The following is a 16,102-nucleotide window of genomic DNA, read 5'->3' as shown; positions in this document are numbered from 1 at the left end:
TGTTTGTGATTTCAAGCTTTTTGGATCTTAATTTCGTAATCTATCCGGCTCAATGTCAACGCATCTCTGTTTGAACAAGGCTCTTGTTTTTTTGACCTGCTGTCCCTGGTTCTGTCAAAACCTGATCCATTTCCTATTGTGATAAAGAGTCTAACCACTGATCAGTTTTGTTGATTGAATGCATTAAAAATGCCTCATTTGCCAAAAAAGTTGCATTCGGGCGATAGCGTAGCAGAAAATCAACAATCCCAAAAACAAATTCCAGCAATTTATTGTGTGGAATGACAGACTGGCCGGCTGACATCTCTCTGCCCGTCATCTCCAACAGCTGCCACTAGTGTGCCACCATGGAGTTGATGTTTTATAGCACATTGTAGTAATGCAGATAGTGCAAGGCAAATTGCTTGCGCCAGGGGAACTGCTATCTCATCAATGCTGGGTGTTTCTTTGAGAAGGATATCTAGATACTGATCAGCATGAAGTGACCAGTCACTATATACCGGTAGTATTGGGCAGTACCCTCTGACAGAAACTTGTCAGGCTGGGAAAAAATTATTAAAGAAATGAGCTGCTCAGCCAAAAAAAGTTTGAACAGATAACCATAAACTGTACCAGCAGTTCTTTCTGGATCAGTCACACTCAGTGTAATCATCTGTGTTATTACATGCATATTATGTGCCGGTACATAGTACACCTCATCCTTAGTGCACTTTGTGATGGTAAACAAAGTCGTCATCTAGAAATTTCTTGTGTTGGTTAAGAAGTACATTGTAACAATTCAGAAAATCAGAATGAGAATTAACCCTTTGAGTGCTGTAATGTTTCCCAGCAAAATTTTAGTGCAACATTTTACAAATTTTTATGAATTTTTCTGTAATATTTTTGATCATTTTATATAAATGGACATCACATTTCATTTGCTACAGTTTTTTTATCAAAATTTGGGCGAAAATTTTAAAAATATTGACTTGGGTTTATTTTATAAAGGTGACAAAAATTGACTTTGGCGCTCAAAGGGTTAAACACAGTACCTCTTTGATACCCACAGATGGGACTGCTTGAAGTACCTGATATGGATTCTTTCATGGCAATGCACGGTGGTGACGACGATGATGATGATGACTTGGAGGCTGAATTAGCTGCACTGACTGGAGAGAGTCCAACTAAACCAAAACAGAAGAAAAGTTAGTAGTAAAAACATGTAGTTACGTTTTTAATGTCGGTTTTACTGAAGACCAGAAATACCTGTTACGTTTTGTTGATGGCAACTCCCATTGCCACAGGCATGCACAGACAGACGTTTGAAACTAATTTTAGCATCATAGGAGGTTCACTGTAAACAGCTCCACGCTCATTCCCACTCGTGATGACAATGGGTTTGGACCAAACTATGATGGTGAAAGGGTCCACAGCATCCAAACTGTGCTGTGGTGTCACATATGGGAATGTCACCCCAGTGACTAAAATGTCACAATCTTTAAAATGACAGCAGCAGAAGATACTGAGATTCATCTGCTCACCAAATGTGAAAGAATCACCTCCCTCAAGTCCATTCTTAGCTATAGTCTTGTAGTTAACGGTGCATATGAATATTCCCTATTTAAAAATGTATGAAAAAAGTTAAAAAACTACATATGTAGCTTTTTCCTTTGAAAACTGAGTGTGACAAAGTGTTTTCAGTTTAGGTAGCAAGATTATTTCCTTTCATAATAGAATCAAGAAGGAGAATCCGTACACTTCTCAATTTTTCCCCCCAGCTCCTTTACCCATGTCACATATAGAGAGGTTAGCGGCAGAGAGCATGAAGGATGTGGATGATGATGTTGACGATGAGGACTTGGAAAATGACGAAGAGTTGTTGGCGGAACTTCAGGAACTTCAAACTGATGACACACCGGAGCCATCACCGTCACTTAAACCATCACCAAAACCCCAGGTATTAAAGTTGACATTATCTTTCTAATCTATGGATTTTAGGACAGTTGGCAAAACCATCGTCAAGCGTACTGATAGGTTTATACCCTAAGTTATAGCATATTGTTTGTGCTTTCAAGATATAGATTTTGCTAACGCTCTTTCTTACTCTGTTATTACAACTACAAGTACGAGTTTGTATTCAATGCAACTGAACATGCATTTTTGCAGGTGATTGATAGCTGTTGGTGTATACGATCACATCTGATCCTAATCACATTACCTGTTTTACACTTAAAGCTCATGAACTTGCCCCCTTGTGAATATCACTCTTGTAACATACATTGTAAAATGCATTTTTAATACTGAAACATTCAGCCAGATCCATACTGTACATCTGTCATCAGAATGAAAATTTGTTCTGAAATGACCTTATTTCACCTGTAGATGTACAAAGCAGAAAAAGATAAGTCTCCAAGTACCACATATCCTTGCAATTTACTACATAATTTAATGCAATGTATGTATGAATTGGTTGCAACAAAAACAGTAATCTGTTCATATTCAAATATTTTGCATTTCAAGAGTGGCACCAATCAAGAGATGATAACTCTGATCAGAGACAGAAGAGAAATGTACGAGACTGCTATTGAGAATGCCAAGACGGCAGGTGACACATCAAAAGCCAGACGTTACGATAGAGGGTTAAAGGTCAGTATATGCCTACCATAGACACTTTGAATTGTGGTTTGTGGTATATCCTATATGACTTTCAAGTACTCTACAAGAGTTGGCAGCTCAGTACATGTATGTGTCAAAGTTCCAGGATCACTGAATTTCTTATTTCGACAAGTGAAATAGATATTTTGATATATATATATATATATATATATATATATATATATATATATATATATATATATATATATATATATATATATGCTATTCCAATGATTTACCAGTGAATACTCATGTATCCATAGGATATAGTAAAGAGTGAATGCAGAATTAGCAAACCAGACTGTAGAACAATTTTATTTGCTGTGCATGGTCTGATTTCTCTACATCCTGAAAACAGTCATCAGCAGGCTCTGGCAAGTCTAGACTGGAAGATCTGTTGCTTGAGGGCGCTGTCTATGCTCCCCCTCTTAGAGGAGCGTGGGGAGCGTCCTCTAGTGACAGATCTTTCAGTCTAGTAAGAGTCTTGTATGATTTCTTTCCATCCATTCATATCAGACACTGAAGGATTTGGAGAAGAGTGCCAAGGCAGGCAGATCAGTCAATGAAGATGACATCCCACCGCCAGTGGCGACGGGGAAACCCAAACCAGCTGAGCAGCCAACGCCAATGGAAACTCAGGAGACTCCACAGGTCACCGTCCCGGACAACAGGAGAGTGGACGTGCAGGAAACACACAGAGCTGAGTCCAAACCACCAGCATCCCCCAAAAGAGGTAACAATGATAACGATTAACCTGTTTACCCCAATTCCCTGTAAATAGATCCATATCCATGATTGATAACAAACAGTTTGGGCCAAACCATTGTGTCTAAAGGGCTTAAGAGAAGTTTGCTAGCACATTGTATGGTTCCTCACTCACGTAAGGTTTTTGTCCAGGCTCAGATGTTTTGACATTGAAAATTTCATGTATTGCAAACTTCACTGTGATTTCCATTTGACAGGTCACTTTAACAGTGCACAGTTTAAAGTTATGTGGAACTCCCTTTGATTACATTCTGTGAAATTTTCTCACCCTGGGTATACCAGTATGCCCTGTAAAACGTGAGCTTGTACCTTTCAGACATATTACATGTTGGTGTAACTCAACATGGTGCATGTATAATCTAGAGGCATTGGGACTTCAGCATTATCATATTTTTGACACTTTCAATCATTAAGGTTCAGTACTACCCATTTGGGTGTGCAGTGTTTGCCAATTCCTCTTAGTTGCATGTAGAAATGCAATGCATGTCCAGCTCATATTGTAATATTTTAGAAACATTTTCAAATGACTCGGTATAAGACACAGTGTGTAAAACAACATATTCAAATAGCATCACCATGGTAGATTTCAAGATTTCTTTCTTTACACATTAGCCGGGAAAAGTGCTGACTCTGCAGTTTTTTGGATCGATTATTAAACATATCATTGTGCACCTTCATTGCGAAGTCAACTACTCACTTGTTTCTTCATGCACACATGAATGTTATTGGGAAGAAATGCTTTAGAAATCTATGATGAAAAAAAGGACAATTTCTGACCAGTCTTTATCAGCTCTATTTGGTTTCATGGCTGAAATTTGTTGAAAACCAGTGTGAGTGACACACAATCTCAAGATACAATGTATTTCCCTGAAAAGATTTATAATGAGGACCCCAATTCTATCCCAATAAATTTCTTGTCTATTCACGGTTACCTGCAACATATGCAATTTCACAGAAAATGACAATATGTTTGCTTTTACATAATGATCCACCTTACGACCACAGACTCTCATAAAACGTGCACCCAAAGTGAACCAATGGGCTGAAATGATATTATTTTAGTTGATGCAAACTTATAAAATGGTAACACCTAATTGTACACATGTATGAAAGATTGGTACAACTTAGTTGAAGAGATCACTTTCAGTTTCTGTGTCTTTAAAATCTCCAATATATCTGTGTTTTATACACCTAGATGAAAACTACCAAGCAAAACATCAGATGTTGACCCAGAGAAAAGGACAGTATAAAGTTGCTGCACTGTCCGCCAAGAAATCAGGAGATATAGCTACAGCTACCAAGTACATCAAGATAGCTAAAGTAAGTATTCTGTACATGGCCCTGGAATCTTAAAGCCCAATTAGCTGTATCTTTTTGCATTTTGCTTCCCAGAAAGTATCATCCAATCGTCTGGGAGATGTTTTGGATTCCCGTTATTAAGCTATATTGTCTTTGAAAATGTCACTCTTTGAATCCTTGGTGATAGATTTGGTCAATTAAATTAAAGTGCTCAAGACGCCTGTAGTTGTGGAAGCCATATTTGAGTTTCTACACAACTATATAAGTTGTTAAAATGTAGGTTGTGTGTTAATTGCAAATGTTTGAAAAAACGTTCAGTGGTCACAGTTTGGTAAGCACTTTAATATGTTGCATTTGATTTCAAACTATTGCATTACAAAATGCAAAAAGACACAGCTAATGGTGCTTTAAGAAATGGCATAAATATACATCGTATTTCAAAAACCACACTTGTATGAGAGTGAGGCTCAAAAGATGACTTTGTGTTTCTCCTCATGGTTTTCACTGCTGTTCTTTTCAGCAATTTGAAATGGTAATTGAAGCCATGGAACAAGGCAGAGATGTGGACCTGAGTAATGTTCCACCCCCACCACCAGAACCAGGTGCACCCCCACCACGGGAACCAGGTGAGTAGATCTTTCCACAAAAGCTATGTGTCCTTTAACTTCAAGGTTTCTCAAATCTGTGAGTCAAATTCAGAATCTTTGAAATTTCCTTGAGTAAGTCCTATACCAATGCATGTACGGTGAAATCAAAGAGATTACTTCAGTAGTCAATAGTATGTTAAATTAACATACTGGCTATACCATAGAGCTGCTAAACATTGCAAATATATTCCCATTGAAAATGGAACTATTTTGATTATTCAAAATTGTTGGCAACAAATATAAAAATTGTTTGAGTCAAATAAAACACTCCTGGTGTAGGGGGTCTCTATGCATCACTGTTGTATTCCATTGAAAATTTAAATTCTAGTATACAATCTAAAATTGTGTGCACAAAATACCGCAACGAATATGGTATCTTTGTCATCTTGTATATTGCATTGCACAAATAGGCAATGATATATAACAAATCTTAATATCATTCTAGGTTCACTCAGTGCCACAGCTGGTCCATCATCACCTCCAAAGAGATCACCGAGTCCACAGCCGCCTAGCAACGAGTCACCGCCAGAGGCGTTTGCCGTCCCATCAGTACCAAAGACTGCAATGGAGGCTCTACAGCAAAGGTTGGAGAAGTACCAATCGGCTGAAGAGAGTGCAAAAAAAGAAGAAAACAGCAGCAAAGCCAGAAGAATGGGTAGAATTGTCAAGGTATTCACTTTTTGGACCAGCAAGCTCTGTGAAACGGAGACTCTCTCAGCCTTTCACTGGCTGTACAATATGCTGATGGCTGGTGTTGGCTGGCTCATCACAAATCTATGATTGCTGAGCTTGGGTACACCAACCACAGTGTGTAGTCAGCGATGGACTGTGTGATAGAGTCTAATTGGAACCATATTTTTTCAGTGGAAATGGTGGGGAGAGAGAGAGAGAATGGAGATGTGATTGTTTAATGCAGCAGTGAATGAAATTCTCTTTTGGGGAGGGGGGGATATTTTGAGGGATACGAGGCAAATGCGGGAGATTAGACAGGATTTGCCATAAAACTGAGCTGAAGGGGTTTTGGCAATTACCTGGTTTAGTATCCCGTGTCTCTTTCACAGACCCATGGTAGAGAACTCTGACATGGGGAGTCTAATTAGTAGATTTTCTTGATTGCCTTGCCCCAGGGGGAGGGGCGTGTGGCAAGTTTCGCAAGATTTGATTTCTAAACCCCTTAGCTAGGCCCTTGGTGGAGTGGATGCCGGTTGTCATTGACTGCTGCATAAGGCAGAATTGTATGTTTTTCTTAGTTACGCATTCCAACTTGCTAGATTGTAAACTATCTGTTCAAACAAAAAATGAGGGTTAAAGTTTTCACTCAAGGTGTCCCTTTTTTCCAAAATATCTGAAATGAAAACTGAAATAAAATCAGATGCACCTGATGAATATTTTGCATGCTTTCCACAATGAAAAATAAATTTTTCGGGGTAACCATAATACATTGACAAGAACTCCCTGGTGGCTATTAGAATGTCTCATTTATGAGTTTTCTTTTCTTATTCTCCTTTTCACAGCAATTTCAAGATGCAATTAAAAAGGAAAAACTAGGGAAACCAGTGGATTATGATGAGCTTCCCTGCCCACCAGGTAAATCAAAGATGAACACAAACTTGAAACTCTATCAGTGTACATAATCTCTCCTTCTCATTAAAGGGACAAAGTCGGCCATTTTTCATGAATTTTGTTGGATGCGAGATACTACTTATATTGTTTTACATGTCGAAAATACCGAATGAAGGGGTGATCATGCATATATTCGACCCTGGTTTTAGACACGATAAACGAAACCATTGTGAAAATGAATTAATGGTCATGACAATTAATTCATTTTCGCGATGGTTTCATTGATCATGTCTAAAACCGGGGTCGAATATATGCATGGTCACCCATTCACTCAGTATCTTTCAACATGTCAAACAATATAAGTAGTATCTTGCATGAAACAAAATTCATGAAAAATGGCCGACTTTGTCCCTTTAAAGTTTGGCATGCAGTATCATAGCTGCTGCCTAGACACTTGTCAAAGCCCACAGATAAGGGTATATCTTTACAGTTTATTTCTATCAAATCAAATCAAGTTCTGAGACAGAAGGTTAATGGATAGTTTCAGTCGCGGCATTTGTCCACAAGTTACTTGTCCAAACCACCGTCCCGGTGGAGGGACAGTGTCCAAACCTTATCTCTAATGGTAGTACCGTTCGGTGAATGGGAAAATAGTTGGGCAGTAAAGTGTCCATTGGATGATCTGTTCACCCCTAATTCACTGTAAGCTGGTCCACACTCGCCATTGATAACAATGGGTTTGGGTGAAACCATAGTTGTGAAAGGGTTCAGCATCCTGATACCAATATGAATAGCAAGGCAATACCATTATTCCATCATATGCTGGTGAAGACATCATCCTGTACAATTTTATGACAGATACATGTGTGCAAGGGTGGGTTACCGTGCGTTCTTGAGGACAGACTGATTTGCCACACAGCAGAACAACTCAAAACTAAAACTACTTCTGCATTGTAAGCTAAGCCATTTCAAAATGACAGAAAACGATAGCACATCTTCCCCCTTGTAAATATTGGAAAGAAACTGAAATTCTAATGAATTCACCCATTCAGTGCATTTCTCATCTAATCTGCTAATCTTAATCCGTCATTTCTCCAGGTTATCCACCAATCCCAGGTACCAAAGAAGCCAGTCAGACAGCAGCAGGCCTACCAGTCAGTCCACCAAATGCGGCACCAGCTGCTGCAAGGTCACCAACAGCAATCGCAGCACCGACAACTCAACCTGCACCGCAGACATCACCTCAGAGACGTACCTCACCGCCAAAGAAAGGTATGACACAGTCCAACATCTACAGACCTAGTCACATCATTATGTGTGCTCTTGGTTTTTAGAAGAGGGGAAGTCGCTGATAATTGTATTCTGAAGGAAGAGTGATGGAATGGTTTTGTGCAGTGTGTGCATGTACCATATATGGGCCGCGTTCCCTCATTTTAATTTCCTTGCAAACTTTAAAATATTTGGATGCACAAAGGCATTGACACATCCCAAGAAAACGACAGCGTACCATCCCCTCGTAGAGGTCACATTTGTCTCAGTATGAGAGATGGTATGGTATGGTATAAAAGAAACCACGACATTGTCTCTGCAAAAATAAATATAAAATTTTGAGAGAATTTGAAAGAAAGGCATGGCTGAATATTTATGAACTCTCATACTTCAACTTGTATGAAGTATATGAATGAATGGAATCCATTTATCATCTCAAACGCGCACTGTTGCCTTAATCAAAAAACTCACAATCGACTCATATATTTTTGTTAGACCAGATGTTGGACTATCTGATGTACACACATCCTTTCCAGCATAACTCTCTCCCCTATTTTTCCTTAGAAATGATGTAGTTCATTTCTGCTGCATGTGAAACGCGTCCTTGAAAGAATCAGTATAGGACAGGTGTACTGTTTGACCTCACCGGTGGGCATTTCCAAAAGGCAAATTATCCTAAACCATGTAATGCTGAGAGTGCACACACCTTCACACAAATCTGAAGGTTATAGAGAGATACACACCCACACACACACACACACACACACATACACACAGGTGTCCTTAAACAGAGAAAGCCTGAAACAGGCTTACACTTGTGAATATTTTATTATTAAAAGTAAATTACTGATAAATTCTATTAACAGCAATGGCAGGCCTGCCTGTACATGAACAGCAAGCCCAGCTCCTTCGAGAGAGGCAGAAACAATACAAAATGGCTGCTTTGCAAGCCAAGAAGGATGGTAACATGGAAGAAGCCAAACGACTATTAGGAACAGCAAAGGTAAGACATGGGCTTGTAGAGTACTTTTCATGTTAGATGTCGTGGTACACACAGAGTGAGTTTTCAGAAATCAAACATCGAGAAATGAGGATATATCGCACAGATTAAGATGTCTCAATAGCTTGATATACAAGCAATTCCAGCTTCATAATTGTGTCTACGTAAAAGTCTCAGTTTATGTTGCAAATCTCACATGGTATCTTCAGTTTTGATGTGTTACAGTAATTTTCATATCCGTGCTTATGTACACGTATAATATATTGAAAATGACATCAAATGTTGAATGTGCCTTTTACACATACGTAGATGAACAAATTTGCCAAATTTGTTCTCATTTTCAGCATTCTGCTCTTGTGTAATCACAGTGTTTGTCATGATTGGGATTGCCTAGACACTCTACTTCATTAGACCTCATAATGAGCTCTGTTTTTCTTAACTTTTGTCTTCACAGGGCTTTGATCAAATGATAACTGCTGCAGATAGTGGACTGCCTGTTAATCTCAAATCAGTGAGTAGCCCTGCCTAAGTCTACACATTATTTTCAGGGTTTAACCCTTTCACCGTAATGGTTTAGCCCAATCCTATTTTTTTCTGTGGCAAAGCTGGACTTCTGTACAGAGAAGTGGGTTTAAAAGATTAAGTTTCAAATCATGGGTATGGCACTGTGCTGTATTTACTTAGATAACGTACCTGGTATATGTAACAAGTTCGTTGTTAGAGAGATGTATGGAGAAAATTTGGTATGGATAAAACATCTCAAAATGCAAAGCCAAATATGATCACCAATGTTCACCTTTATAAACATTAGGCATTATATACACCGTTTTCCTTGGCAGGCATCAACCACTTTTTTGAATACGATGGTTGGAAATCAAAAAGCAACTATAAATGTGATAATGCTTGTCAAAGTGTGACCACAGAATGTTTTTCAAACATTGGCGACAAATGTACAGCTTAGATTTTAACAATTAAATAATTTGTTGACGTGCAAGTCAATAGCCAATGAAATATGATGTCTATTTGGTCCAAAATTGTTATACAAAAATACAGAAAAATTCATGAAAATTTGTAAAAGTTGCACTGAAATTTTGATAGGAAAAACCTACAGCACTCAAAGGGTTAAGCAAAGTTTTGCTTATTCTTAACAGTTACCACCACCTCCAAGTGCAGAGACAGACTTTGAGATGGTTGAAGCGGGAGACCTCTCAGAACTCACTGGAGACAGAGAAAAAATGTACAAAAAGATAGAAGACATTCTCAAGAAACAAATTGAGGTGAGCGACCTATTGTTATCAAGACTATCACCATTAGTATGTGTGGTCAGTGTGTGTTACATGATGGGTTTTTGCAATCAGTGCTCAATCTCAGTTGATGAACTAGTTGATATCTCAAACATGGAAGTCTGAACATTTGGTTTCACTGTTGAAGGGGAAGCTTATGCCAATATCTGTACATTGCCAAATAAGGAAAAGAAAATACTAGGGTCACTTTGCAGAATTTTAGATGAGAGAGATTCAAGCTGTCTCATGTCAACCAATAATCATGACTGTGTTTTAATATGTATTAAATAATCCTGCATGATAATCACTCAAAAGGGGTTTTCTTTGGTCCCTCTAGCTATGTACTTGATCCCTACCCAGTGTTCTCCCTGAATAAGGTAACCGGGGAGTGCACCCTCTTGTAAATTCTGAGCGCCCCCTTACCAGAAATGAAAAAGATTTCAGCTCTCCGCTTTCAGCGACACAGAGCTTATCAAATACCGGTCGGTTGATTTTCCGTCATCGTCGTCCGTCGTCCGTCAACAATTGCCTTCTCCTCTGAAACCGCAAGTCCAATTGCTTTGAAATTTTATATGCAGTTCACTTGGGTTGACCTCACTAAAGTTCGTTCAAATCGTGGTGAAATTTGCATATTTGTATTTTTAGGGCATTTTTTGGTGTTTTTGGTAAAAAAATCTTCTTCTCTGAAACCACTTGTCCTATTGCTTTGAAATTTGATATGCAGTTTACTTAGGGTGACTTCAGTCAGATTTGTTCAAATCATGGTGAAATTTGCATATTTGTATTTTTAAGGCAATTTTTGTCATTTTTAGTAAAAAAATCTTTAAAAATCTTTTTCTTCAAAATTACCAATCAGATTGCTTTGATATTTGGTACATATGTCCCTAGGAATGATCTATTTCAGATTTGTTCAAATTGTGCAGAAATATGCAAATTTGCATTTCTAAGGCAATTTTTGCCATTTTTGGTCAAAAAATGTATTTCTCAAAAAGTACTGGTCTGATAGTTTTGAAATTTGGTATACAGGTTTCTATAGATGAGCTAAGTAATATATATTAAATTTCTGATGAAATCTGTAATTTTGTATTTTTTGGGCAATTTTTTGCAATTTTTGGTCCAAAAATGTCTTTCTCAAAAAGTACTGGTCTGATAGCTTTGAAATTTGGTATACAGGTTTCTACAGATGAGCTAAGTAATATATATTGAATTTCTAATGAAATCTGTAATTTTGTATTTTTGGGGCAATTTTTGCCATTTTTGGTCAAAAAATGTGTATTTCCAAAACTACTCATCTGATAGCTTTGAAATTTGTTGTACAGGTTTCTATAGATGAACTAAATTTGATCTTTTGAAATTATGATGAAATCTTTTATTTTTATTTTTATTTTGGGGGCAATTGTTGCCATTTTTGGTCAGAAAATTTTATTCTCAAAATACTTCTCATCAGATAGCTTTGGTTGACATGTTCTTAGGGATGATCCGATGTGATATATTTAAAGTATGATGAAATCTTCGATTGTGTATTTTTGCAGCTATTTTAACCACTTTTTCCTGGCCACTGCATTGAGCTATCAAAGATTTCCACCTTCTTCATCAATATGTGTCAAAAATAGTTATTCTCTACATATACACAGCGGAGCTATATCGGCCGCTAGGTCGCTTGTTTTTTTGAAAAATAAAACAATAAAATGTACAGGGAAAAAAAACGTTGACAGTGATTTACAAACAAAATGCAAGCGTGAGCGTCGATCCTGCAGGCTGCAAACGTAATTCTCATCGATCTTGCAAATCTCGCGAGTTTGTGATGTCATCCGAGACCACTACCCCATGTGCAATTCATTGATGTCAGCCATACTTGCATGGCACAGGCCGTAACGTTAGCCTTACGCGGTCGCTTGTGGTGCTTTGCACCACGTCTTCTCCCTCTTGTAAAAAAATCCTGGGGAGAACACTGCCTACCCCTAATGACTAATACATTTAATCTTCACTCCTGCCGATACTGGTAATCTTGAGGGAATTTGTATCACTTGTGACACTTCCATTTATGTCCTAACAGACAGGGATGTGTCAAATTCTGAGCAAATTTGGCAAAAGTCCAGTACTGTAACTTGAAGGCCCAAGATAGCCAAGAAAGAAAACATCTTTGTTTTCATGTGGGCCTTGCCTACTTCAAACCTATTGACTCATCCTGTGCAATGAACATTTTCTTTGTGCCTGTCGGTAAAATAGAGTGAAAGTGAAAACTTATGTCTCCTTTTTTGGGCATTTTTATTCCGTAGACTTGTAACAGTAACTCACAGTATTTCACGCAACTTGGAGACATAGCATCAGCTAAGGAGTAAGTATAGATAAGTTGAATGTGTCAATCTTTATCGTTGAAAATTGGAATTTACTTTATGAAATAAAACCTTGAAAGCTCATTGTACACCATCAACGTGAAAAGTCACATTAACATAAAGTCATGCAAACATAACTGTAAGTAACCAAAGTAAACAAAAAATTTGAAAGAAAATTGAGCTTCTGAGAGTGTGATGATAATGATCTGATAAGAGAGTGAAAATATGGAGACATTTCTGTATTATGACCATGAAAGGAGTTCACAGTTCATCCTTTACTTGTAAGTCTCACTACGCCTACAAATTTACCCACATAAATATTCTCTGAGATTTTGCTGTGATGTGAGACGAGCAAGAAATAGCGCCCTCAATGGCCATGACACATCAAATTTTCTATAATTTGTACTATGCATTTTGGGCAAAATTTGAAGTCTGTACCATCTCACTCTGGATGAAATCTTTGGTAAGTTATAGCAACTTTGTATCAATCTGTAAAGCAGAAAAGCAAATATAAGAAAGTATTAGAAGAACAGACATTCATAGTGACAGTAATTAAAAAGTCACAAATAATTATTTTTCAAATGAAAAATTTTATTTTTCAGATAAAGAGAAGCAAAATTTGCAATGTTCCAAATTTTACACACTATTTTCAAATTTTTCCCAGGTTTGATAAATCATCAACCCACTGCAGACAAGATTTAGACACTGTCAAAAATGCGTATGCTCATGGAGACCCTGTTCCAAGATTTCATTACGCACAGAAGACATTTAGAATGGTTAGGTAAGAAAATTTAGATGCACTTTCCAAAGGCACTGGTCAACCCTGAATGCTCAACATTTAGAATGACCTTATTAATTTGTAAATAACTGTATGATGAGAAGGTATACCGAACTTGTTTTTCACAGGAAGTAATTAAATTCAAATACAAGTGTGTTGTTGAATAGAAATTGATTTGAAAGTCAGATATCATTGATTAGCTGTGTCATGTCTGGCAAAGGATAGCGCAAAGATAGTAAAATACGGTTTCTCATTTATGTTCAGTGGAGGTCATGAATGACCCAGCAGCAGCTTTGAACCTCATCTGTATATTCAAGTTTATTTCAATAGCGAGACTTGTATGAATTTTTGATGAAGAAAATGATATTTAAGTTTCCAAGATGTTCATATTTCATGAAGATCCACTGTTTACATTTTACTCAAAACATTGTTTTCTTTGTTTTCACAGGTGTAACACAGACTTGAATGATAATGAAATAGAAATCTCAATTATTAGAGGCATTAATTTTTATCTTCCATCAGGTAAGTTGAGCTCTGCAGAGTGTTTTTTTGTGAAAGACATAACATAATTGGTCACATCATAGCCATTAGTGTGTACCCCATGCTAATCAACCAATCAGGAGCCGCTTTTCATTTAGACCTAAAACAGTGGATTATCGTTTAAAGAGTGCCGTTTTTGTTTCTTGATATTTGTAATCATAATAAGACTGGCGCAAACTGGTGTGTTTAATAGTTCATTCAAAATTAAAATTTTGATATAAATGGAAATTAAATAAAAAAACCCTGATTGCATAGATGTGGAAGACATACAGAATGCAGTGGAACAATTGTTGTCAAAACCTTCTAAATATTTTCAATATTTCTTTGCAGGGATGCAAAGTTCAGAGCTGAATACCTACGTCAAGTATGAACTGCCATATCCAAAAGATGTAAGTAGCTTTTACTTGTGTTTTGAGCAGTTGGTTCATTGATATTCTGTCTGGCCAAGGTTAAGGGGCCGACTCCCAGCGATTTCGAAGCTGTTATCCAATTAATGAAAACAATACAAATAGACTCCCTAAGTGGCTGTGAATAGTGACAATCGACCAATCAGATAAAACCTTGCAAACACGCTGCGAGTCAGCCGAGGTTAAGCTCTCACCAAAGTCCCTCTTTGAACTATATGTGAAAAGTGAAATGTGATGGTTTAAGTTAAACCCTTTTACCACAATGGTTTGGGTCAAATCCATTGTTATTGATGGCAATTGTGGACCTGTTCACAGGCAATTAGGGTGGATAGGTTAATGTAGGCCAAAGATATAGAAAGGTGACTTACAATATGTTTGGAAAACTACAGACACGTATCTCTGCATATGCATCATAGGATTACACAGTGTGTGAATCAATCATAGCAAAATAACCTTAGATTAACCAGAGCACAAAGTGATGTGTAATGGTGTGAAGATTGTGATTACAAACTGTTCAAGATATTCATGAGATGTTCAACCATGAACATATAATAATGAACGAGAGCAATTTTAGACCGTACAGCATTTCGCAATTCAAGATTGTTTGACAAGAAATCCTGTGCACGCAGTGTTGACAAGTGAAATCCTTTACCATCATAGATAGGTTTTTTAGAGCAACTCAAACCATTCCAAGTATAATACTTAGAATGTTGTCACTACAGACAAGCTGAGTGGAATTTCAAGCAAAATATCTGTCTCAAAGTTTCAGACCATCCTAAGAGGGATGTACCATATTCATATACTTTGCTCACATAATTATTTATTCGTGTCTCGATTTGATATAGGATGACGGCCAGTCGGGGAAAACCAACACTGTAAAACAGACAAACAATCCAGAGTATGATGCCAAGTACAACCTTCATGTAATAGACAGAAAGCAGAGGTCCCTTGGAAGACATTTTAAACGACTAGTTCTAAAATTGGACGTGTACTTTGAAAGGTCAGTGGTACCCTATGTCTGTACTTGACACACCTCTGGACATTTCTACTTAAAAGGTTTACAGCTTATGATCCCGACTTATTTGTGACATAATATTTGAACTTTTAACGTTTTAATAGTACATTTAAACTTGAGCTCAAAGTTCAATCAGTGATAGCCACTTCTGGCAACCATACTAGGAAGTTGAGGTCATAGGTCGCCAACACGCCCTCTGACTTGCAACATTTCTCAACTTTATGAATGGATTAAGGAATTATAGAAATTTGTGTGTATGTCAGCCCTATATATCAGTACATGAAATATGTACATGTTAAAGTTTTTCATATCAGAGAATTTTTTTGATTGGTTAGAGGGCAGACTGGAGGCCATATTTGATTTTCTGTTTCGTAGACCTGTAATTCTTCTCATTGTTCAGCTCAATGAAATACAAGTAATGCAAAGGTAAACAATGGTTGTACTTGGGAATGAAAAGGACACACAGTGTTCTACAGACTCAGTACGCCGGAAAGATGCTGTAATGCTGGTACAAACAAACCTGCATGTACAAACGTGTATGCAACTCAAATGATTCCAATTAGAAA

General features: G+C 37.5%; 1 protein-coding gene across 2 annotated transcripts in view; it reads left to right on the top strand.

The window, feature by feature from the left end:
• LOC139133119 (coiled-coil and C2 domain-containing protein 1-like) overlaps nucleotides 1-16,102 on the top strand; it is a 37,776-nt gene that overhangs the window by 1,449 nt on the left and 20,225 nt on the right. For both annotated transcript variants that reach the window (XM_070699536.1, XM_070699537.1), the window contains exons 2-18: nucleotides 1,049-1,184; nucleotides 1,758-1,936; nucleotides 2,500-2,625; nucleotides 3,151-3,367; nucleotides 4,595-4,719; nucleotides 5,219-5,324; nucleotides 5,791-6,014; nucleotides 6,860-6,932; nucleotides 8,007-8,180; nucleotides 9,044-9,180; nucleotides 9,632-9,688; nucleotides 10,329-10,454; nucleotides 12,740-12,798; nucleotides 13,461-13,577; nucleotides 14,023-14,096; nucleotides 14,445-14,503; nucleotides 15,367-15,521. In XM_070699536.1, the coding sequence (XP_070555637.1) occupies nucleotides 1,049-1,184; nucleotides 1,758-1,936; nucleotides 2,500-2,625; nucleotides 3,151-3,367; nucleotides 4,595-4,719; nucleotides 5,219-5,324; nucleotides 5,791-6,014; nucleotides 6,860-6,932; nucleotides 8,007-8,180; nucleotides 9,044-9,180; nucleotides 9,632-9,688; nucleotides 10,329-10,454; nucleotides 12,740-12,798; nucleotides 13,461-13,577; nucleotides 14,023-14,096; nucleotides 14,445-14,503; nucleotides 15,367-15,521 (2,144 nt within the window). The remainder of the gene's footprint in view (nucleotides 1-1,048; nucleotides 1,185-1,757; nucleotides 1,937-2,499; nucleotides 2,626-3,150; nucleotides 3,368-4,594; nucleotides 4,720-5,218; nucleotides 5,325-5,790; nucleotides 6,015-6,859; nucleotides 6,933-8,006; nucleotides 8,181-9,043; nucleotides 9,181-9,631; nucleotides 9,689-10,328; nucleotides 10,455-12,739; nucleotides 12,799-13,460; nucleotides 13,578-14,022; nucleotides 14,097-14,444; nucleotides 14,504-15,366; nucleotides 15,522-16,102) is intronic.

The sequence above is a fragment of the Ptychodera flava genome, chromosome 5 (assembly GCF_041260155.1).
Source record: "Ptychodera flava strain L36383 chromosome 5, AS_Pfla_20210202, whole genome shotgun sequence".
NCBI classification, from domain to species: Eukaryota; Metazoa; Hemichordata; class Enteropneusta; family Ptychoderidae; genus Ptychodera; species Ptychodera flava.
This window is presented reverse-complemented; position numbering and strand designations above follow the sequence as displayed.